Source organism: Pterocles gutturalis, unplaced genomic scaffold (assembly GCF_000699245.1).
Source record: "Pterocles gutturalis isolate BGI_N339 unplaced genomic scaffold, ASM69924v1 scaffold36055, whole genome shotgun sequence".
NCBI classification, from domain to species: domain Eukaryota; kingdom Metazoa; phylum Chordata; class Aves; order Pterocliformes; family Pteroclidae; genus Pterocles; species Pterocles gutturalis.
Window position 1 is genome coordinate 3279 of NW_010144556.1, and position 25376 is coordinate 28654.

Sequence of the window (25376 nt, forward strand, 5' to 3'; positions counted from 1 at the left end):
CAGAATGGGAGTATTTGTGACCCACTGTGGCTGACTGTAACAGGACCTTGCTAAGGTTGGGAGACATTCTTTATGTTAAAGTAAATCTCAAGGTTATTTTTTTGCCTTAATTATACTAGGATACCTGGAAAGGTGTGAATACATGCAGCTTTTCTACAAGTGGACTCAAAACCAGTTGTATAAAATGAAACTCTTAAATGGGAGCAACTTTCTCCAGAGTCCTAATGGTTTGCATCATGAGCAATACTTAAGCGTATTGACTATTGCTTAGTGTAACAGTGCATGAGTATGGAAGATTTCTGATGTAACTGTTTTTAAATTTATCAAAATATCTGGCCATTCTGTATGTGTCTCTTCCATAGATTCATTCCCCTGTAAACTTGAGCAACCTATTAAGCAAATATCTTGTTCCTTCTGTCGCAGGTGTGGACATTGTCAGCGTCTCCAGCCAACTTGGAATGATTTGGGAGATAAATACAACAACATGGAAGACCCACAGGTCTATGTTGTTAAAGTGGATTGTACTACAGATACTCCACTGTGCTCTGAATTTGGCGTCCGAGGGTACCCTACGTAAGTATAAAAAGATGTCTGCTCCTGTTTCTTTCTTTTTTCATTTTCCATGATCCTCTGCCAATTTGTTGAAGCTAACTTCTAAGCTATATTTTTTGGTGGGTTTCTTTGTAACCCCTTGGACCTGGTATGTTCATTTTAAGCCTTTTTACCATGTTGCCAAGTATCATGTGATACGTACCACACTCTCTTTTTTTTTTTTTTTTTTAAAGAAACTGTTTTATGTCTTGGGAGATGGCTGTGTTTAAATGAAGTCCAGAATTGTCTTTTTTCTTTTCTCTGGGAGCACCTCTTTCTCAAGCAACAGTACATTATACAGCTGTGATACGCATGATAGAGCTGGTCTCTGGTAGCAGTACTTCTAAAAATAACTTGTCACAAGTTCATCAGTACAGTGCACCATTCATAATTAATGTATTGGTGATCTCTTAAATTTTTGAGTGAACTTGGTGCTCATAAAATGATAAATTAATAGTATCTCAGCATAGCAGTGATGATGTCATACAGACTTTTTTCTAGGTAATTTTGCTTATATAGATCTAGGAGAAATCCATTTGGGGTTTAAAGTTGTTAAATTTATCCTGTTACAAAGGATACGTGCCTTCCTGCCTCAGCTTTGGTAAGAAGAACATGATCTAGAGTACCTCTGAGAGGTCAGCCTGGACAGTGCTTTTGCATTAGATACACATGCTCCCATTTTAGCTGCCAAAAAGGAGCAAAGGTGTTTTTTTCACTTGGGTCTTTTTTAAAGATTCTTGCAAAAATGGATGGGATTGTTTCAACTGCTTTACTATTTACTCATCTTAGTAGGCATGAGTGGAGAATGTAGTCTTTCTGTAGCCCTTCTGCAGCCTGTATTTTTCAGTTTCCTTCTCTTTGCTCACTTTGTCTAGTGTTACTGCTGACCCCAGCAGCAGCCTGAACTTAACATATGCTCCTGGCTACACCCACTGTAACACACAGTTATAAATAGCAAAGTCCCTGTTGAAATAGGAATTGTCCTTAAGGGCAGTTTGTGGCTTAGTTCCACTAGAAACACCAAGAAACAATGAATTGTAATATCCCCCAAAGTGAGCACTGGTCATTTTTGCATATTTGAATAGATTATATTGTGGTGCTGTTCCTTGTAAAATACAAAGAGTGGCAGAGATTTTGAATAGGAAAAAAATTATGGACATGTAATTGCTCCCCCCCTCCTCTTTAAGGTCATTGAATATCTAGAATACTTAGTGCTCGCTTTCATCTACTTGGGAAGCACAAATGATAAGGCAGTTGTCTGGTAGTTACAGAAATACAGAGATGAAGGGGAATTAATTATATCAATTCTCTTCCTGTCTGAGTGAGTTTTTAACTAGCCTGGTTTTAAAACCCTCCGGTGATGGAAATTTCACAGCTTCCTCAGGCACAGAGAGATTGTCCAAGTCCAGGATGTGCTGGTCCTTGCACTGCTTTTCCAAACACCCGTCAAAGGAAAGGCTGCATCCCCTTTCTATTCCCCTGGGGGTAAAAGTGGCTGAGCAGGTCCCTGCGCTGGTTAGTACGGTTGTCCCAGGATTATTTGTTGCTGCAAAATACTCTCTCAAGTGAACTAGAGAAAACTCACCCTCAGTTGAAGAAAATAAAGGTGCAGCTGGCTGTTTAAGCTGATATCTTTTTTTTTCTTGTTGCTCTTCAAAAGCATTGACGTGACCTGTATTTTAGATGTTCTTCTGTTTCATTTTTGTTGTTTCCTTCTTATTACAAAGTTGCTTTTTCTTTCCTGAATTTTTTTTTACTTTTATTATCACAAGGAATCAAGAATACCTTAAGTAGAAAAGACAGTAGGAGCTCCTGTCTCTTTTGAATGTATTTGCGTGATGTGTTTTTTCAACACTTCCATATGTTGATTTTTTTCCAACTGTGGAACAAGAAAAAAAAAGCAGTAAAAAATGACAGCTTGGCAAGGGGAACTGAGGCTAGGTAGCAATTGAAACTATGGTTTGCTTAAAAAAATAAGAGTAGGTCAGAAGTCGATGCTGCCCCTTTACCAAATATATTTCCAACTTTAACTTAATAGCAGAAGCTTTAGGTAATTTATGGAAAGTTTCAACAGCAATTATTAGATATTATCATTATGAAGTCTTGAATCTGTACAGGTAGTCGCATATCTCCTTGTCCTATTGACTTATTTCAGTGTGTTTTTCATCAGTTTAATACCACCTGAAAAGTCCTACATTCCAAGAGCAGTCAAGGAATGAAATGTGACGAAGAAATTCCTGGGCAAATAAGCATTGGATATTTTTCCTTTGGTGATGGAGGGGGATGAACAAAAAAAAATAAATTTTTGACGAACTGAAATAGGATTCATAGGCATAATGAATGATTAAAACTGAACACTGCAATGTTTTATTTGCTCTTGCTTATTGATCAAAAGTAATATTAGGCTATGTTGATTTTTAACATGGTATTTCTTTTTGCTATTTTAAAAATCTCCTTTAAAAGCTTAAATGGGAAAGAAAAAGTGTCCTAAGTTCTAGCCATGACCCTTTAAGTTGAGGGAGATGCCTGACGCTGATGTTAATAGTCAAGAGAGCTGTTACTGCAGGCTGAGGTACATTGCTGTGGATTAGCAAAGTGTGTTAGCTTTCTGAGAATGTTTCCTGTGTGAAAATTTTTGCCTCACTCTTTTCTACATTTTGATCCTTTAGCCTAAAGCTGCTTAAACCAGGACAAGAACCTCTGAAATACCAAGGCCCTAGGGACTTCCAGGCACTGGAAAACTGGATGTTGGAGAAACTAAATGAGGAACCATCTGTAAGTGAGAAGGAAATAGGAAAAGGAAATATTCCCTTCTGCAGACTTGCTTATCTATAATTTCTATAGGTTAGGTTTCATTTTCCAGGAGGAAATCTGCTCCCAAGAGTAAAAGTCATGTGGCAATAACAGAATGGAACAGCTTCCACATAAGTCAGAATAGTAATTAAAACTGTCATCCCATGTCCTGACCTTTGTTTCCTGTATTGAAAACTACAGTACATAATGCAGTTTTTAATGTTTAGCATTTTGCATTTTAAGATACAATTCTCAGTGTCAATTCAGTTGATACCTGTAGGCCATAATGTTTATAGAATAAGAAAAGTGATTTAGCTATAATACATTATAAATTGCTTTTGTGTTGGGCTTAATTACCTCTTAAAACATGGATGCCATCTTTAGCTCAGTTTATCTAATAATGTTGTAGCCTAAAGAAAGGGTTTAAAGTAATCAGTTAGGTAAGCTAATATTGTCCCTAGGAAAACCCTCGAGTTTAGGGATAGCACTTACATACAGTAGCCAAGCCTTGCCCACAATTAAATTTCTGATTGCTGTTTCTAATCAAGATAAAGCTTTAGTGATTGCTGATCCACAGTTAGAATATGATTATATTTTTAAAAACATGGTATTTTTAATACTTAAACATTAAATGCTAAAATATTTTAAGAAAAGTACTTTGAGGTTCTTAAAAAAATTATTTCCAGCTCTTACTCACTAGTCTAGAAAGTAGTCACTTGCTTTTGCTGAAGTGACAATGGGTTTGCTGCAAGTTATGGAGCCGTTAGAGCCCCCTTTCCGTCATTAGGGAAGCAGAAAATAGCTTTTTCACTAGCTTTTTTTAAACGGCACAAAGACCACTGAAACTGGTACGATGGCAGATGTAGCTGATGTGTGATGCTATGGAAGAACTGTAATGTAATCTAAGTGTATTAATATATGGTAATGTGATGATTGCCATAGCAATTACTGTGCTCTATGACTATCCTACAGCATCGAATCACAGAATGGTTTGGGTTGTAAGGGACCTCAAAGATCATCAAGTTCCAACACCTCCCACTAGCCCAGGTTGCTCAAAGCCTCATCCAGCCTGGCCTTGAACCCCTCCAGGGATGGGGCATCCACAGCTTCTCTGGGCAACCTAGGACACTGCCTCACCACCCTCACAGTGAAAAATTTCTTCCTCAGATCTAATCTAAATCTGCCCTCTTTCAGCTTATAACCGTTACCCCTTAACGGGGTTAAGGGTGAAAGCATGGTGAAAGACCCTTATTCCAGTGAGTGTGCTAGCTCTTTTCTGTGTGGTAGTCTTTTTCACATTTTGCTTTCAAGTGGTTGTTTGTTAGGAAACATTAGATACCTAAATCAAGCTAAATAAGGACATTGCTTTAGGAATTTAAAATTTCAGAGTGGAGGGTTTACAACGCTGCCACAGAATAGTGTGATACAGGAATCAAATATTGTGTATTTATTCTACAAGCCAAATAACAGTTAATTTTTCTCATTAATAGAGTCCAGAATCTGATGTGGAACCACCAAAAGCCCCTGAACCTAAGCAGGGAATGTATGAACTCTCAGCAGACAATTTCAAGATGCACATAGCAGAAGGTAACTGTTTTGTTTTTTTCATAAATAAGAGATACTTGCTTACAGGACACCAGTAGTGGGAAGTCTGCAACAGAAGTGTTAGTTTTCAAGGTACCTCCTTCCCGCTTGTTTTCCAGTAATACGTAGCGAAAGTGGATGAAACTACAGACTGTGCAAAAGTGCAGTAGTTTAATTACCTATTGAACACCATCAGAAAATTTAAGAATGGCACTCCACTCAGAAGGCAGTAAAGACCCCCAATCACATGGAAGAAGCTAGCGGGGCTTGCTCAACTAAACTGTCACTTTCCCCAAGTTCCTTGCTTAGTCACTGTCTTGCCACTCACTCTGTGTTTTTTGCAAGTCCCATTCCCCCTTTCCCTGGGTGCTGGCTTGTTCTTACTCCCCAGCTGCTCTTCTAGATGATGTGTAATCTACCCGCTTCCTCCTTCACTGTCCCCATCCCACTCCAGTCTGGCCCCATATTTGATATTATTTAGCTTCCTTCCTCCAGAATTTAATGTGGGCAAAACACATTAAAACAAAAGTTTGGCCATTAAAAAAAGTATTTTATCTGGAAGCTTTAAAATTAATGCTAGGAGTGGTACATAACGTGGGAAATTTCACCCCCCATATGGTGGGATTTTTAGAGAAGGAGCAAGATCATAGAATACCAGCTCTTTGCTGCTGTAACAACAGATGATCCTACCATCTCTACCTGTTTTCCTAAAAACAAAGGCCAGATTAAATTAACTATCCCTGCTCATATGATGCCACCAGTGAGGCAGATACTAGAGCTTTTTAAAGTAACCATTAATTGGTTAGAATTATTTTTGAATATAAAAGAGCATTTTGTGCAACTATCTTAAAATTTCCCAGCCTGTGTGGCTTAACATAGAATTGCATCAAAATTTTTCGTGGATTCTTCTCTAAGCCATCAAGGGAGATGCTAAATATTAAACAACTTTACAGTCTGTAAAGATAGTGTAGTGTATGTGTAAATGTTTTAATATTTTAATTGTAATATTTTTACTATGTATCTGTTGGCATTCACAGAGGAGACATTCTCATGGTCATATCCAATGGTTGAGCAGGTTTATGATCATCTGTAAAGCTACTGTCATCTCAGACTTCAGTTACAATAAGTTCAGTGCTTAAATTTAGCAGGAGGCTTAGCAGTGCCCATTGGAAGGTTAACTTTTGGTTCTTAAAAAGTCTCTCCTTACCTTTTTGTGCTCTCGGGCAAAAATATATATATTTTTTTTTTCCTACTGGGGAGGAGAGTGTATCACAGAGTTTGTGGTGTAGAACAGCTGATTTTGACTAGATACTCTTACTCATTCATGATAAATTTCACTTTGCAGTTTACTTGACCAAAGCAAAGCATGTCAATCAGTCTGGAAGTATTCCTGGTGCAGAACAAGCAAGCTAGAGTACGCTACTGGAGTACAGTGCATTTTACATTTCCTAGTTATTTCGTGATGTCTTTCCTCTGACCTCCTTTTGTGAACAAGCCCTCAAACTAGAAATAGGTTCTAGTAATATCAGCCCCAAAGCAGTCTTCAAAGGGTTATCAATAATTATATTAAAAAGAGCTTTTCTCCAGTTGCTGGTGTTTCCTTCAAGTGAATTTGATTTTTTTCCTTGTTTTAATTAAGTGTATTTTGTATTAACAGAGCCTTGCCTTGATGTGTGCAAAAGTGCAGCATCTTGAATTAATAGTAATCTTAATTGAAGGGAATTATGTATTCTGGTACTCTGCAATTAAGGTTATACTTTTAAACTACATCTTAGTAGGAGATAGTACAGAGGCTCTCCTTTCTAAAAAACACCGCAAAAATATACTAAAGGCAGTGATTTCTGAATAGTTGATGTGAAAATACAAAGAGCAGGGCAGGAAAAGGAGAATAGAAAGCTCAACAAAATTATTTAGGTAGTTCATTAACTTAATGCAGTGCTGTTTCCTAAGAAATGTTTAAGTTGAAGTCTAACGCTTACTTTCATTTATGCTACTATAAATGCCTATTCCTTGGTGGTTCTTTCTCTGTAATAGGGCAAGTGGTTGACATGGTAGAATTAGACATTGTAGCAAATCGTTCAGTTAAAAATATCCCTTCTAATATCTCATTTGTTGGCTTGAGATTGTGAAGCTGTTTGGATTTTAAGGGAAATTGGCAACACTGTGGGACTACTTACAGTATTGAAAACCTAATTGCTGAAATATTTTGTCCTGGCCTTTGATTCACAGTGTTTCCTATGTTTAACTCAGGAAATACCATGATAAATTTGCAGTCTGAGATTAGTACCTAGTGTCTAATTGCAGCCAAATTCATTCCAAATGAGTTAATTTTTTTTTTTTTTGACTTAAAAGGTAATCACTTTATCAAATTCTTTGCCCCTTGGTGTGGTCATTGCAAGGCATTGGCCCCTACCTGGGAACAGCTGGCTCAAGCCTTCGAGCATTCAGAAACTGTCAAGATTGGCAAGGTAGGTGAAGCACTTTTAGTCTGAAAATGTGCTTTGTGTGATTGAATGTTTCAGCCAACTATCATACTTTTTGTGCTGTGATTTCCAATAACAATTGTTTTGATTGTCGCATCTTAAATCATTTTATAGTCATAGTTTCTATTTTAATTTAGAGGTGGTTATTTTTTTCTCACACATCCACAGTTGACAGGACTCCCTCATTTTAAGCAAGGACTTGTCGGAAACATGGCTAGCTCCCTGTGTTTCAGAAAGAGCTGGGAGTAAGTCTAATACTTCAAATGCAAGGAATAATATTTTGAGATTTGTTTTTTAGAACTTGATAGACTTCAGAATTTATTTTGAGTGGGAAAATGATTTCTAATTTGCTATTTACAGCATTGGATCCTTTAGCGAGTTTCAGACCTATAGTGCTCTTTAGGATGACTTATTTCTGCTTTTTTTTCCTCTTTTTTTTTTTTTTTTTTTTTTAATTTTATTCCTTACCCCCATAGAACTTTCTAAAGGTTTCAGGGGGTCTTCCACCTTAAAAACTGATACCTTGTCCTGCTTTACTATTTTCCTTAGGGTTGATAACCAGATTCTGTGGTGTATCACCATGGGAGCTTGTTACTTGTACGTGGAGTGGCTTTTTTGCAGAGGTATGGAGGTGGTCTGGCAACTGCAGTTACTGGCTTTATTTGCTGACCCATACCTAAGTCCAGGTGGCTCATTATGTGAATCCCTCTGTATTTGCCAAGAGTGGAAAACTGACTGGGCTCAACTTCCATATCCTTAAGCTTTCGCAGTGGTTCCACTGATCTGAAAGACTGCATAACAAACAGCAGTGTTGGCAGTCCCACAGATGGACAAAAATCCAGCTATCTCCCCTCTCTCTGCCCTCATAGTGCTTTCAGCTGTTACTAGGGGGGATAAGCTTGACTTTTTAAAAATTATTTTTATTTTTAATGCTTTGAAAATCTACTAATTCAGATACACTGTAGATGTATAGAGCAGGTCAGCATAGTTGAACTTCAGAGAAGTCATATATGTATAATTTTGAGACCTCGTGGATATAAAATTAGATTCCCCCAAGAATAAAATATCAGAGGCTATTGCTCCTTTGATAGTATCTTTACCAAATGTTGCACATGCTGATTTATTTTTTGAGAACCTGGAATGCTTCCTGTTTGATAAAATCATTGCTCAGCTTAAGTATCTTCTTGAAGTTACCATTATCTGTTATCTAGAGAAAAATAATCAAAACATGTCTGTTTTATTCAGTTGTTTGTCGTGTTCGCAGTTACTATTACTGATAGTTGCTATTTAATAAAGCCACTAAGATTTGTCTTGATGCCTAGTCAATTTTGTGTAACTGTATACCTTATGAAACTATTTGAAACATGTCTTGGCTAAGACTGTAAGTCTGTAAGTAATCAGGAAACACAACTGTTTCTAAGACAGTTGAACAGTGACCTTTGTGTAATCTAGGAGAATAATGTCTTAACAGCAATTATATCTACTGGAAGGATTCTGTGTAATCTTTAGAATTGATCTTCAGTGATGGGGAGCAAAGTGTTTCTAATGCAAAATTCAAAATTCAAGTGCTGTGTTGAGCAAAAGCTCTGATGCTTAAGTTATCTTTTTTTCTTCTCTACTTCAAAAAAGATTATAAACTGATAACTTTAAAGATCGGTTTATGACATATTAGAATTGAATGTTGCTATGCACTTGGAACTTCCCTTGGAGCAAACTTAACTTGCTAGCTGTTGACATGTCTTCTGAAGTCTTTAAAGAGTATCCTTTTAAAAAATGGATGAGCCAATATATCTTCACTTTAAAGCTCTCTTACATTAGTGTATTGTGTCTTACTGTCCACGCAGAGTTTTTATTCATTGAGAATACCAAGTACTTGTTTTAATTGGAATATTTAATTATGTCTTCATTGTTCTTTGTAATTGTTACTGCTTCCTTCTATCCATACTTCCCTTCCCAGTCCCTCCAAAAAAAAAAAAAAGGCAAACACATGCACACAGCCTCCCAGTTATGCAACCACACCGTTATTTGGAAAGCAGACATAATTGTTCTCAAGACAGCACTTGGTACTGAGTTTTGCCAAGCCATGCATTGCTAGTTCCTGTATTTTTCTGATATTTTAAACATAAGGGAAGCTATTATACGTGTGGCATATTTATTTTATGAACTGAATGGGTTTGGTTTTTTCTTTGTTTTGTTTTTTTTCAAAATGTAGGTTGACTGTACCCAGCATTACGAAGTCTGCTCTGAAACCCAAGTTCGTGGCTACCCCACACTCCTCTGGTTTAGGAATGGTGAAAAGGTGAGTCTGCCAGCTTAGCAAAAGATCAGACCATTTTTTTGTGAATAATAGTCAGACTATGTTTGCATTCTGGGGAAAAAAAAGATCAAGTGGGCATATAGGAGAGTCTGCTTGTGAGACAAAGGATATTGCAGGTTCAGTCTGGTACTGGAAGAGGTAGCCTTCATCCTCACATAAAAGTTAGAGCTTTTTGCTCTTTGTGCTCTACAAAGAACCAGTTTGATGCTCATAAATCTGTAAGTAGTATCTCCAATTATGCTATTGTGTGAGAGAATTCTGGGTGTACTTTATCTTAATACCTTACCTCCTATGGAACACAAAAACATAGATGAATGTGATTTTCACAACGTGTATCAGAAGGTTCTCATCTGTAGGTGGTGCCTCTCTGCTGAGTGATGTCCGAACACTTTGTATGACACTGTGAGTGAGAGTCCTGTGGGCCAGTTGGCATTTTTCTTGTAGCAATTCAAAGAATTGCAAAATTCTGAAGTTGTTGGGAAGTAAAGTTTTTATAAATACCACGTACATGAACAGCAGCGAATAAACATATTATAAATAGTAGTCTTACTTGTCATATGGTTCACACTTTAGAGATAAATTAAATGTATTAAATGGATATTAAAAATAGGTCTGCACACAGAGAGCCCAGGACTACTCTTTCAGCTCTTACCCACTAAGTTTTGGGGGATGTTGAGTTTTTGCCCCATTCATCTTGCATTCATTTTGAACATCTACAGTCTCAGAGATGTAAGTTTTGCTCCTCAGTCCAGTTTAGTGGCTGTTGCTTGTGGCAGTTTTCTGTCACTCTAAAGAGAAAGGGGCCACACTTATATACCAGTGCCTTTGAGGTTTGGTGTAAGCACACTATAAGATCAGACACTCCAGGGAAATTTAAATGAAGCAGAACCTGGATTTTTGAATCCAAACCTGATTGGTACAGGAAATATGCACCTTGTTATTGCTCTAGCAGCTGTGCCCGGCACACGTCAGCAGCAGAACTGGATGCTGAGGGAGTGCGCAAGTCAGACAAGGTGGTACATCCAAGGTTATAGGTGTTTTCAGTTAGTTAAACTTTGGTCTCTATATGGTGTGAGTCTGAAGAATGGGAAGTGTTCTGCTGTTTCTCCAGAATGGTTTTCCAGCTGCTTTATTTTTATTTTTTCAGATAGCTACAGATGGCAAGATACCTTGCCAGAACAATGCTATCTTGATCTAGAAAAGTTAGCTGTCATTTTTCTCGACAAACCAGATCAATTTTTTTTTTTTGTTACCATTCGTAATAAAGTTGGACTTGCTTGGAGTTATTTGAATCAATAGTGTGGTGAAAGAAAAAGTCAGATCACTGCTGTTGTATTTGGTAAAGATGGATCTCGGCCATTAGTCTGAACGATATATTTCTGTTGACATCAGACTGGCTTTTCTTCATTGGCAGTGTGGTATTCCCTGGTGGCATACTGCCACCAGAATCACGTGGCCCTTCGTGGGCTGATACAATATATTTAAAAAAACCACAAAGCAACCCCAACAATTTTCCAATAATCTGACCCAGAAATTCCTGGAAATCTTTCTGGCTGCTATTACTGTTCAGTACGGGAGGGGAGGAGGAGAACTGCTTCAGCCATCCAGCATTGTTGTCCAGAATACCATCATCCCTTTTGTCCTAACTGAAGTCTGGCATCACACCATCTTGCTTAGATGCAGCAGAAACCCTGGGAGGAACGAACAGGCACTGACCCTGCCCTGCCTAAATGGATACAAACAAGCAGGTACAGGCTTCTTGCATCGTCTTAGATTAATTCCGTTGTGATTTAGACCCAGTGTGGAGAAGGTGGCTAGTTACAGGTAATATTATCAATGGCAAAAGCAGGAAATGCATAGAAAAGAATACCCAAGATATAAGAAATATTTGCAGAGGTGTCTGTTCTTCCGTCCAACACGTGAAATGTTGTGTGCTGTTTCTTGAAGAGTTATCCTCATCTGAGAGAGGAGATACCCACACCTCATGGGGCCAAAACTCAGGAGTTTTATCCAAAATGGATGTGTAGTGTCTCAAAGAGATTATCTCTCTTTTGAACAGAGAAATTAGTATTAATTTTCACAGAGAGTGCTGAGGGCAGTCATGCAAGAGCCAGTTTGGAGATGGCCAACAGTGGATTTGAGACTAGAGTCTGCTCAGAGGTGCCCTGATTTCTTGTTCTCAAGAGTTGTGAAAATACCTGAGATACAGAGAAGCATCTAAGGCAAATGTGGCTTCTCAGAGATCTAGCTGGTTGAGAGCTTTATGTCCAGGTTCAAAAATGTGACTTAACTTTCATAAGAGCGGTGCTGTTGGAGTTGCCTGGGCTGCAGCAGGCAGCTGTTGTCTCATGCCCCCAGGTGAACGTGGGTGCCCAGAGAGCACTGCCTTACTGTTTGGGTTTTCCAAGGATATGTGACAAGTGTGTGGGCCAGGGCAGTGACTCTGCAGTCAGGCAACATCTAGTCAAGTTTTTGAGCCCTGTCAAAGCACTGGACAGAGCTCTTATGGTTACGGAGACCACCACCAAACAGCAATGGGTATTTTACTGTTCCTTGCAGTAGCTTTAGGTTCAAAAAAAGAAAACCTCAAAAACACTGACTAGAGTGAGAGATGCAGGTCAAAGTGGAAAAGTTTCTAAAATTTGCTTCTGTGTTTCTAAAATACCTTTAATTTCAAGGAAATTTTACATCATTCCTGTTTGGTACAGAAGAATCTATGGCAAATCCTGAAGACGTGGAATGAATGGTATGCCATAGACAGGTTTAATGACTAGATAATCATATTTATTACGAATATGCTTGCACTTGGCAATCTTATGTTTTTCTGGTAATTATTTATTTGCTAATTAATTATTTACTTGATTAACCGCATATACACAATTGCACAAACTATTTTATAATTGTAGGGTGACCAGTATAAAGGGAAGAGGGACTTTGATTCCTTAAAGGAATACGTGGATTCCCAACTACAGAGCTCTGGGAAAGAGCCACCAGCAGATAAACCCACCGAAGCCCTGCAGCCACCTGCAGAACCCACGCATGTTGAGGTAAGTGCTCGTGCACTCTGCGGCAATGTTAAAAGTATTCAAACTGTTTCAGCAGCCGGAGTATTCTATGTGTTTCTCTTTTTCTGATAGCTTCATGATTTCTAGATGTAAACTGTACCGAATACTTTCCTGGTTATTTTTTTAATAATTAATAAATGGAATCAGACTATAAATCTTAGTGATACTTTTACTAACCTGATGAATTGGAGAAGGAAAAAAAAAACCTAGCTCCTTTTTTATGGTTGCAATAAGTTGTTTACATAGAGTGGCATAAATGTGGTCTTTCTTGGTCTGCGGAACTGCTGGCACCTGGGTCTGTATGGCAGCGTACTTCATCGCTATGGAGATGACTGTTTCTTGCAAGATTCCCCCTTGAACCTGGGAGGATGGCGCACACTGCTAAGCCCCTAAAAAAACCCCAGGGTCCTATACTTATAGGTTAACTGTGGAAACAACAAACAAGAAAAGATTATGAAGGCTGTTCTAAATGTGGGAAGGTAACGTGTCCTATGACAAGAAAACTCCTTGGATTTGGAGGCTTATTCTCATCCTGGTTGTAGGAGCTATAGGTGTTATGAATGCTGCCAGAAATTGTCAGGAATAACTTTATCAGCTTTGCATAGTTGTGCTTCATGTCCTTTAGTTTTCTGTCTTTTTTAATCACTCTGCCATCTCAACTGCTATTTTTCTTGTAGCTGAATGTAAACTTGGTGAGGTTGAGAAATTAGGGATGGTTTTCAAGCATACTTTTTAATGAAATGTGGAAAACATGCTGCTGCCTAGAAAATAAGGGATGGTGATTTACAGTCCCTTGTGATGTAGAATGAACTTATGTAATTAAGAAGCATCAATATTATTAATATAAATACAGTTTATATGCAGCTTCTCACAGGATAATATTACCTTTCCCAGTTTAATTTTCTAGCAGATTATTCATCTTGCATAAAGTGGCTTACCAAACATTATAGACAACACAGATTTGAATTTTCATACCCCTCTTTTTTTTTTTTTTAAATTGACATCGTATTTGGAAGATTCTAACAAGCTGGTGTTAGTACAATGCAGAAATTAATTAGTTGTCTTTCTGTTCTTAAAGAAATAACACAAACCACATGTGATACAAATTCCCACTTACGCTTTGCGTGCACCAGCACACATACAAACAGGAAAGGATTGTGGGGGGGATTTTTTTGGCCAAATAATAGTAGACACAGTGTAGAACTCAATTTGTCTTTGCAACTTTACATCGCAGCTTTGGATGCCGCTGTTTCTTGGTTGCTCATCTTCAGATATCTTGGTTCAGGTTTTGTTTTCATTAATCTTGAAACGAGGCTAACCGATGTAGCCAGCGAACACTGCATTCACCACCAGCAGCCCGCAGCTGGTACCACAGGCAGCAAAAGCAATGAGCTCCAACTCCAAATTTGTGTCCCAGTGTTGAGCCCCTGTGTGGATTTCCCCATGTCCTACATGGGCCAAGTACTTGCCAGCCATTTCACAGAAGCTGTATTTTTATGTCTGTGAGCCTTCTCTCCTGCCACACATCGCTAATATTACTAAAAAATGATCCAGATGGATTAAGGTAGAGTGACCATCAGATGTTCAGATTATGTGATTGCATAAGGTGTCTTTTCTTAAGAAACCAAGCTACATTTGAGCTATCTGATATTAAACTTATTTTTGTGGTTATATAGTTCACATTGCTATTCTGTTTTATTGTGTGGATCGTGTGGAAGACGTTATTTATGGGGTTTTCAGATTTGGTATTTTAGATGGCACATCTGTTTTACATCTCTATTTCGGAAATTCAGAATAGAAGAATACATATTTACTGTTAAGTTTTTTTTCTTCATTTGATAATTTGTAATTATTAATTAGAAAGTATAATTTCTAATTTTCAAATAATTTTTTAGAGGTAATAGCACTTGAGTTTAATGGAGTAACTTAATTTCATCACCCAACAGTTATTTATGGTAAATGTACCTCTAATTTGTAATTCCAAGTTATTTTTTTGGCTTCTTGTCATAAAACTCTTACTGGGTTTAAACTGGAATTGGTAATACTGTCAGTTACACTCTTGGTTTAGTTTTGCTTTCATTTGAATTTGAAGCTTTTATAGGCATGAGATTTATTTATTTTTTATCCCTCCCACCCTTAAGGGTCTCACACAAAAAAAAAGAAGTTCGTTACGGTTCTGTGCTCTCATACAACATATGTCTGCAAGCAGCGTGCTGTCCTCCCATCACTCCCATGCCATTGCTCCTGATGTTATCACAAGTAAATATTCTTCCTGGCATCCATGCAAGTGTGGTGATGTCCTCTTGAGAGACAAATACATGTTTCTGGCAACAGCTTTTTCTATATATGTAACACCAGGATATAGCAGAGGGGGAACAGGGGTGAAGACATGACTAGATTGCCTTAAATACCTTATTAAACTCTCAGAGAGCCATTACGTGCTTTAAGGCAACTCCTCTCAGGGTTGTTCCTTGAAACATTTGCATGGCAGTGTATTAAAATGAAAGTGAGTTTTTGTTCCAACAACTAAAAAATTTGATACAGGCAAATTCCCTGAAAATAAGGATGTTGTACTTCTCCAATTATGGATGAGATTCAGCATGAAATATGCATTTCTCTGCATCTCTCTAGGGGAGTAAAGCAGCTGAGGGATTAAACTGAGGTATGCTAGTTTACATAATCAATAATATTATTTTTATAGTTTTGAGTTTCCATTTCAGGTAACTAAAAGCTCATTTAGCTGATGTTATCTATCAGAATTTTTTTTTTTTTTTTTTTAACAGGCTGCAGTGCTCGCTCTCTCTGAAAAAGACTTTGATGCAACCATTGCTCGGGGGATCACCTTTATTAAATTCTACGCTCCATGGTAAGAAGTTTGCACCTGCTGTTGTTCAGGATTATTGCAGGTCTGAGCTGTCAGTGCATTAGTTGCTGTAGGTCTTTGAGTTGTGTGTAGTACTGTAGTTGTTGTCTGGATCTAAAACATGAATTAACTGAAGAATGTGTGTGTTGGCAAGAGTTACAGCAAAAAAGCTCAATCTGTTTTAGCTTTCTTGGGATCCCTCTCTCTGGAAAAGCTGACAAAGAAGCTTTCTTGTGTCAGCCTCCAGGTGACGCTGGGGAACATGGAGAGTGAAGCTTTCTTTGCAGGCTTAGCATGCTCTTGTCCCTTGATTAGGGCAAGGTGAGGGGAGCATATCACCTGTGTTGACAAAGGAGAGCATGCTGGCCTTTGGGCTGCGTCCTGCCACAACCAACCTCTCTTAGAAGCCTCATTTGAGCACCTGGGAATTGGTACAGACTGTAGAGCTATGGATAATTGGCTGTTAGTCTTCAAATAACTGACAAAAAGCTAATTTGCAAAAGTAACAATTTTGAGATGCTCTTAAGAGTATATTCCAGTAATATGTTCTTACAGTGACCCAAGGTAGAAATGTCCAATGCAGATAGTGTAAGTGCAGACACCCAATGGAAAGCACTAGGGGGGAAAAGAAAGCAATGTCCTACCTTGCATCACCCATTACTGGCACATCCAGCACAGTCTGGCACCCAAGCTGGGGTAAGACCTTGGTATTTCAAACTCACGGAACAAATATTTTCTACCTTTTCTTACTATTTCCCTTCTGAGACAAAAAAAAAGTTTCTCTCTCTGCAAATTTCTCAGGAAATTTGCATGCCATCTTTCTCCTCCATTGCTCAGTCTCTTAGCCAATAGAAGAAAGCCTAGTGTAGGGGGAGAGATTAAAATTAAGCTGTATTTCAGTGTGTGAAAGATAACACATCTCTGATTTCATCACTAGCCATCCCATTAATGCACTGTATAAAATACAAAAAGGTCTTTGGCCTGTGGTGGTAAAAGGTCACCATTATAAAGCAACACAAGCAAATGCAACCCATATTTAAATATGCTCAGGAGTATGAAGATATTGCAGCTTCACTTTGACAGTAGGCATGGATGTGTTTCTTATTGTAGGCCAAAAGTACCAGGGGAAGGTTTTTTTTCTGTAATCTCAGTGATGCAGTCTTTTCCAGTGTTGTCACCCTTCTTACCGCAGTGTGGTTTGCTACTTGAGAGCCACTTCTGTGCTCTCTTACGTCTGATCATCTGCTTTTGGATGTGGGCAAGTATTTGCCACCACTGTGTTAAGAAATACACTGCCCGTACACACACACACCCCCCTTCATGTTTTCTGCTCTCTCTTCACTGCCTTTATCCTTTCTGTGCCCTGTGAGGGACTGAGATTCAATCTGCTACTACGCCACCAGCAGAACTTGCTGGGAAATGCAGTTTACACCTGTGCACAAAGCACCTTCTAGTCTGATTTCTGAACCCAGGGTTGGTATGTGTAGGAGTTGATTAGCTGAGAAACTTTTAATGGAAAAGCTTGAGATAAATAAATGTTCCCTTTTCAGTTAACTTTTCTTAATAATTTCTGCACTTCTTAAAATTCTTTAAATTTTCTGCACATCTCCTCATCTTGTGAGATTCTAATGGGGTGCTGCTGGATCTCACAGATAGGATCAGTGTTGGATGGCAGGGTGAGAAATGGTGGTTCAGGATGCAGAGTGTCAAGTTTTTAAACCGGTGTGCACTCCCTCGCTGCAATGTTCAGAAAGCCACCGCTTAGGAAAATACTTCCTATATTTTGGTAGCTGGTATCCTAGTTTTAGCTGTGAAAGTCAGGCTAATGTATACGCTTGTAGTACTTCGCATATAAATGAACTTTTTCTCTTCCAAGTGGATTACCTTATATAGGGTTCAGCAAACACTGTTACATTGCTTGCTAGTCCTGTCTTTCAGTTAGTTTTGGATAAATATTAATGTTAACTTGTGTAGTAAGCATAAGATCATCCTGGTCTAGTAGTTTTTGTACATGGTCATAAATGCTTTTATAGCGTCACTATGTTTTAACAAGGTGGTTTGAAATACACACTGGCTTGCATTAAGAAAACTTTTACTGCAACATCTTTCATTGTTTTTGTAAATGCCCTGATCCAGCCTTGAAGCAATTATGGGGCTGTTTTAATAACCCAATTAAGGTGCAGCTGGGTTAGAATAGAATGAGCAATGCAGCTTTAAAGTCTAAAGTGCTTTGGGAATTCTTCTTGAAGGCAGTAAGAAGTTCAGGTTATGAACTTGGCTAAGCCAAATTCAAAACATAAACAAAATTAATACTTTACTATAGCTCCTGCCATTTTACAGTATCATTTTCTCTCTTGACACTAGTGTTTCATTGTTGTACTCTGTGGACTGCATTCTCACATTACTGTAGAGACAGAGGGAATAAAATAGAAATAGGCTTTTTGGTATTATTGGTGATATAACTGGAATGATTCTCTATTTAATGCAAATCAGACTAGGGCCTGATGTAATTTTTTTCTATAATCTGCTAAGTGAAGCTTATTGACTATCAAACAATGCCATTGCAGATTTACCTGAAGGTACAGTGGTGGTGGTTAAACTTCCAAGTACTTTCAGTGAAAAAGGGCATTAAACTATTAGAGTGTTTCATAGAAACAGACTCTGTGTTGACAAATGCCTCTGTTAAAAATGGAGTTTCCAGCATTGGGTAATGCTACATTGGTCAAGGAGGCCAGTAGGAACTGGGAGAAATTTTAATAGGGAAATAAAAATCTCATTTAAATAATTAAACTTGGGCTATGTGGCTGTAGCATAACTGGCATATGCTACTGAAAACTTTGTAATACGGACATTCTATGCCTTACTTAAAACATGTTTGTTTCTCAGGCTTTTTTTTTTTTAATTTAAATATTCTCAGTGCTTGTCTTTATTTGGCTTCATATTCCTGTTAGGGTGAAATGGTAATGCACCAACATCTAGAATACCATTCCAGATGAGACTCACAAAGGCCAGAAACTACTTCAGTGCTTAACTTATAAAATCACTCGTTTTCTTAGCTCATTTACTGACATAATAGTGCAAGGGAGTTGGAGGGCCAGATCATTAGAGGATGGGAAAGGCAGCTAGTTAAACTTAACAGCCATTGCAGCAAGACAGTAGAGATAAAGTGGAAGGTATATCTGCTAAACAAATCTCTCTCTTTTGTTTCTAGGTGTGGTCACTGTAAGAACTTGGCTCCAACTTGGGAGAACCTTGCCAAGGAGCAATTTCCAGGTTTGACTGATGTCAAAATAGCAGAAGTAGACTGCACTGTGGAACGTAACGTCTGCAACAGATTTTCTGTAAGTGTGAAAGCTGTGAAATGACCGGGACAGTACTGTGTACCCAATGTCAGAGGCTCCAGCATGCAGCCAAGCTGGCCGCTGCATTGTGGGAGCCTGGTGACAGTGCAGCTGTGTTCTCCATTAGCCAAAAAAGAGGTAGTTCAAAACAGCACCTGGTGACACCGTTCTTTCCTACACTGTTTGTTCAGACTTGGTCATTCTCATTACTGGATAAAGCTGAAGAAGTCCTTAATTTAAGAAGCCTCCCTTGCACCAAAGCAGTCTTGTGGTAGCTGATGCAAAGTTCTGTTCCCAGAGGAAAAAAAGATGTCTTGGGGCTGGTAGGCAGACAGACAAAGTTCTGGTGTGGTGTTTGGGTTGGTTTGCTTTGTGTTGTGTGGTTTTTGGTTTTTTTGTTTTGTTTTGTTTTGTTTTTAAAATCAAAATGGCTTATGGTTTTAGAGAGGTTTAGTGGCGTTTCAGAGAAGGATACCAGTGAGTTTGGACATTAGTAACAAGTTTCTTTTTTTGTGTGTTTGTCTTTTGAAGGTACGTGGTTATCCTACACTTCTGCTTTTCCGAGGTGGAAAGAAAGTCAGTGAACACAATGGAACAAGAGACCTTGAGTCACTGCATAGCTTTGTCTTGCGTCAGGCAAGGGATGAATTGTAATAAAAATCTGGATGCTCTGTCCCTGGCTGTCTTTGTACAGTAGCTTAGGGATTTTAATCATTGCTAATTTTCAAATAGTGTATTTGGGGGTAGCGGATCAGGGCTTTTTTTTTGTTTATTTGTTTTTAGGAAATTGAATGTACTAAACATTGGTATCTTCCCTCTGTGTGTGTGTGTGTGCGTGCGCGCGTGTGTTAAAGACATGCTACCCTGTGTGTGAAGGAAAATTAACAAGTAGTTACTGTGCAAACTGAGAATATTTTCAGCACTGGTAGTAGTATTACACTTCTGCATTCCCGCAATGAAGTGTAAATGGTTTCCTTTGAGACAAAAATACATTAAGAAAACCACCTTAAGGGCACCAGTAGAATATTTTTGTCTTCAGGTTAGATTTGGTTAAAAAGTAATCCTTACAAACTGCCCACCATTACTAGAAAGGTAAAAGCTGCAGCTGTCTTGAGTAACTTTTGCCTCTACAACTGTACTTAAAACCCTATTTGTCTTAATATAGCTGCGGGTTAAGAAATGGAAAGTCACAGGAGGTTGAAAACACACACACACACACCCCTTTGGAAGATACCAGGCCACTGTGAGCTGGTTGTTTCCTGTTAATTCTCTCAGCATGGGAGGTCTAGCCATAATGAAAGTGATGGTACTGTAACATGTGCATGAACATTACTGATGCCATAGTGTACATGTGTCAGGTGGATTTTTCATAGGCTGCTTCAGTCCAGCTGCAGAGGAGTAACTATGCTCTACTTATATAGAGCCAAAGTGAACAGGCGCTATTGTAACTGCTCTGTTAATATTAAATGATCAGTTAGACTTCAGCGCTGATGATGTCTTTCCTGCCCTCACCTGAATACAGACTTGGTGATGACCTGCTCCTTGTTCAGAGTACTTAGAGAACACGTAGTACGTTTAATTTTTTTTTTTCCAGTCAGCTGTTCTACAGTAGTGTAAAATAGTTCCCCACTCTTCTTGAGCCTTAACCTTTTTCCAAGCTGTAAGCAGTGCTAAGTTTGAATGCTAGGACCATGCACTCTGTGGTGCCTTGGATTATAATATGGATCTGTTCTTTGGTGCATAAGATGTTCCATGTCAGGCGTAACTGAAAGCCAAAGAAATTATACTGCAGAGACTGTCACGATACAATGACAACAGCACACCAGGAACTGAATTCTGCCATCTCGTGTGCACAGAAACTCATGGAATGAGGATGGCAACAAGCTAATTTGACTAATCTGTCAAGATGCTGATTTTTGTCCATCATATGGAGTCCATTCATTGCATTTTTTGTTGTTTTTTTTTTTTTTAAAAAAACAACACCATAATTAAAAAAAAAAAAAAGGCAAAACAGCAATGAACTTTAAAATCAGTTAATTTATCCTGGTACTTCACTCTCTGTCCAGAACTTTTGATTCTGTTCAATCTAAACATGCTTAAGGGTGAAAAAGCCGCAGTGAAAGCTGTGTTGTACTGGCAGATGTATCAGATCAATGTATATACTTCTGCCTTGAAGCCTTTATTATCATGTTTTTATCAACTTTCTAGTGAAGCACAATCTCATGAGTTTCTTGTATAAAATCAAAGTGGTACAATTGTTTACACTGAGATTTTTTCTAAATAAAAACTTTTTAAAAAAGCAGTCTTTCTATAAATGATACAGCACAATGAATATACAGTGAAAAGTGCAATAAATTATAGCTTGTATTTACAAGAAGCCTTTTAAATGCAAGAAGTAGAGGTAAGTGCATTTAATACATGTTTAATATTGATCAAAACAATTTGCTATTAGCTTCTGATAGACAAACCGTGGCTACACGGTGAATGTATCCTTTATACCAGTTTGTTAGTTGCGTGAGTTGAGGGGAAAGGTTGGCCAAATACTTGCATATGTTGTTGACATGCTGTCTTCCTGTAAAGAAATTGTCCAGCTAGAGAATGAACGACCCCTAAACTTTTACATCTGCATCAGAGCAGTAGAAGTGTCCCTGCTTCCTTCCTGGGCAAGTGGTAGTAGATGAGGCAGCTCCATGGGGGGAGTGGAAGGAAGTTGCATAAGAACAAGTGTATAAAGTTGGATTGCTCAGTCAAATAGTGAACGGGAAGGACCAGCTAAGGTCTGAGTTCACGCTAGTGTTTCTAACAGTGTGCAGCCAAGCCGTCTTTGCTTGCAGCATCACACTTAAACTGTGCTTGGAGAGTAAGAGAACTAAAATACTTGCTTTGGCACAATTTAAGATGTTAACTGTCATGACAGATTTCAGGAAGAGACCAACAGTTGAGGTGTAGTAACTGGTCCTTCAAGACAAAGGGCAATTTCCTAACCCTAGGAAATATGGGTTATTTATATGAGCTTGTACCAGATGTGTGCTTTTGCTCTGAAGCACTAACACCACTTTCTTTAGCTTCCCTCTCTCCCCTCATCTTCTCCCCCATAAAAAACTCAACTTGTTTTGGGTGTTGGATGCCCATCTGGTAAAACTGCAGCACACATCCAAGCACCGGCTGAGGTGAAGCTGCTAGGTGAGATTAAGACCATCCCAGCCCAATAAAGCGTGTGGGCATATTGCTGCCTGGCGCACCCCAGCTCTGCAGAGCTGAGCAGCCACCGTGGTTTGGGGCCAGGCTGTAAGAAGTCCAGTGGTTTGCTCACACCCCAGCGTGCGGCCCCCCCACCCCTTCCTTGCAAAAGGCACATGTGTGGTGTTCTGAAAGGTGGTTCATCAATTCTTTTTTTCTCCAAGTCCAGGTAGTTCATGAAAGCACAGAAGGTAGGATGCAAGTTCATGGTAGAATCACAGAGTCTGTGTGAAAACTGTTTGTCAGTGACATCCACAAGCTCTTACTACCATATTCCTGTATTTCTTCAAGATTACATTAGAATTATCATCAAAATAAAGAACAGATATGGCATTTAGTTTGGTAGGTGCACAGCATGGTTTGGGAACGTAATCAGGATTCATAAGATGAACCTGTTGCCAAAAAGAAAACACAATGAGACAATGGTAGCTTGTTCATAAATTCACCTATTGCTTTGTCATGGAGCTTTCTGGAGACTTACCAGAGTTTGTACAATGGCATGATTGGTTGCATTCATATGGGCGTTGAGTGGAAATGAGCACTCCCCATCACAGTAGTTGGCTGCATAGCCCTTTGGAGCGATTATCCAGTCCTTTTTAGGAAACAAACAGAACGTGATTCAAATTAAAAAGTTGCCAGCTTGTACAGACGACTGCATGCAATTAAGAGCAGCTGAAAATTTTCCACTAACTTCTTGAGGGTGAAAATGTGTTTTCACTGAAACTGTTAGGGGTTTGGTTTTAGGCTCTTGGTTTTTTGTTTTTTGGGGTTTTTTTGGGTTTTTTTTGTGAGACATGACTTTTCCATGGACACACTGATTTTAATGTCCAAAGAATGGTGCACGTCTATGCACAGCTTAACTGCCATGAACTAAAAAGAGTTTTATTCCTAAAACTGTTTCTGGGTTGCCTTGTGGGGATTGTGGTTTGGATGCCTTTATGTTCCAATGTTTCCTGCAGGTTAGGCCCTCTGGCTGAACTACCATTCCTAGGTTGAATCACAGCCTCAGCTGGTGTCCCCTCCCAGCAAAAATCATGTACGTGCATGTGTGTGCATGCAGACATGCACAATTCAAGCAGGGTCCTGTTCCAGAACAGGACTATAACAAACACACCAGTGTGGTGCCTCACAGACACTCTACCTTACATACTCTCCCAGGGATGTGAGTCTGCTAAGGCCATTGTAGGAGGTTTTAGCTGCATAACAGCTTCTCCACCTCTGCCAGACTCCTAAAGGAGGAGCAGGAGAGCCAGCCTGAGGAAGCAGGTGGCCCTGGTGGCAACCTGAGTGCCATGCCATGGAAGAAGGTGACTCTTCACCATAGTGCTAATAAAAAAAAAAAAAAAAAAAAAAGAACCTGTTCTCCTGCGTTAAAAGAATAAGCCATAGTGCAAAAAAAAAAAAAAAAAAAAAAAAATACAGCTTCTCTGCTGCTGACACAAAAGAGCCTAAGGTAAATTAAAACATCACAGGTTATCAGGAGACATTTCCCCTCCCTCAGGGTCAGGCTCTGCAGGTCACCCTGCAAGAGGTTGTACTGGTATGGTTCTCGTGCACGTAATTCTGAGACAATTTCCCCTTCACCTGACAACAGTTACCTGGGGTAGCTTGAATTTTGCTGCAGCAGGCCTGAGCAGCCCGAGACTGTTGGTGCAGCTTTGCTAGCTGAGTTTGCCGTTTGATTGCTAACATGAGGATACCTGGGCATAGCAAAACTACCCCTTCATTTTACTCTACTAGCTCACCCATAATTTGCTCCCGGTAAACCGAGCTGCTTTTCATAAGACAGCCACTCTCCTGCTACAGAAGCCAGTACAGACCATGTAATTATATATGTGGTTGAATGCAGTCTAAGGGAAGCACTCTGCTGAAGAAATTGATGGATGTTCTGAAGCAGACAGCAGTGCCCAGCAACTGCAGGGGGCTGCTGCCCTGCCTCCATCATCTCCCTACAACAAGGAGGATCTGGATTCCAACTCCTACAAAGAGCCCTACTGGTCTGCGGCCATCGTACCTGGCTGCTCAAAGCTGCAGCTAGAAAGGTGAAGGCAGTGCCTTTGAGACCACAAACTTCACAACTGGAATGTGCTTCCTGCTTGGAAGCAGGGGAGGTGAGCTAAGGAGGAGGAGGGACTGTGCACAAGTGAAAAGGAAAGCCGCTAACACGTGATGGGGAATGGCATCAGCGCACAGCCACAGTTGCGGCTAGTGGATGGAGTTGACATAAGCTACAACAGAACTGCTGCTGTCCTATTACCTGGGAGAGGCCTTTCATGTGTAGGGTATTACAGAAGCAGTGGGGGCAGCCCCGGTATCCTGAATTATAACCTGGTAAAAACATTAGCTGATAGAAATGGGACTTCCCTCACAGAAGTGCTGAATGACAGATTAAAAAAAAAAAAAAAAAAAACAAAAAACAAAAAAAAAAACACCTTAGAAGATGAGGGCATTCTTTGAAACATTACGTTTGATGACACTATGGACTGGTTCTAAATAACTTAAACAACTCTCTGGCCTCTCAATGTTTCAACTAAACCCAGTCTTCAGTCTACCTACTGCAGCCAGTGCTGATTGTGGGGCGGGGGGGTGGAGGGTTTCAACACAATGGCCAAAATTAAAATTAGGCTGAGCACTAGGAAAAAAACTTGATTTGGTTAAAATTAGTGCTTAACATCAGATTTTTCTATTTTATCATTAGAGGTACCCAGACAGAGCCCTTGCCCATGCTGTGACTCATGAGTGACAGAGAATGGCTGCATACTTGCAGCTCATAAAGCGCCAAGCTTCCTCTGGATCTTCTCAAATGTCACAACTATCAATATTTATTTGCCCTTCCCTGTGACTGGTTTTAGTGAGGAGGCACAAGGGACATTTTAAAGCATAATGGCAGCCTGGAGTGGAATTACCGTGACACTGTTTAGATAACATTTCATAACAACGTCTAGTTTACCCAAAGAGAAACATCACACACCTGCCATCCCAAGTCTTGGAAGCTAACGTAAAGCTCATGCTTTCTGCACGCTGTTTTTAAGTCACTGCTGTTGTAATCTGTTGAAAGAAGAAGAATAAAACAGGAATTTAGAAAGTGGAACAGGCAGA

General features: G+C 39.2%; 1 protein-coding gene across 1 annotated transcript; it reads left to right on the plus strand.

Moving 5' to 3' along the window:
* The first annotated feature begins 430 nt into the window (after positions 1–430).
* Positions 431–19691, plus strand: TXNDC5 (thioredoxin domain containing 5 (endoplasmic reticulum)). Its single transcript, XM_010085138.1, has 9 exons — positions 431–573; positions 3261–3366; positions 4875–4971; positions 7321–7436; positions 9664–9750; positions 12675–12815; positions 15617–15699; positions 18908–19037; positions 19569–19691. Exons 1-9 carry the CDS (start codon positions 485–487, stop codon positions 19689–19691), a joined length of 972 nt encoding a protein of 323 aa, XP_010083440.1. The 5' UTR covers positions 431–484.
* The last annotated feature ends 5685 nt before the right edge of the window (positions 19692–25376 follow it).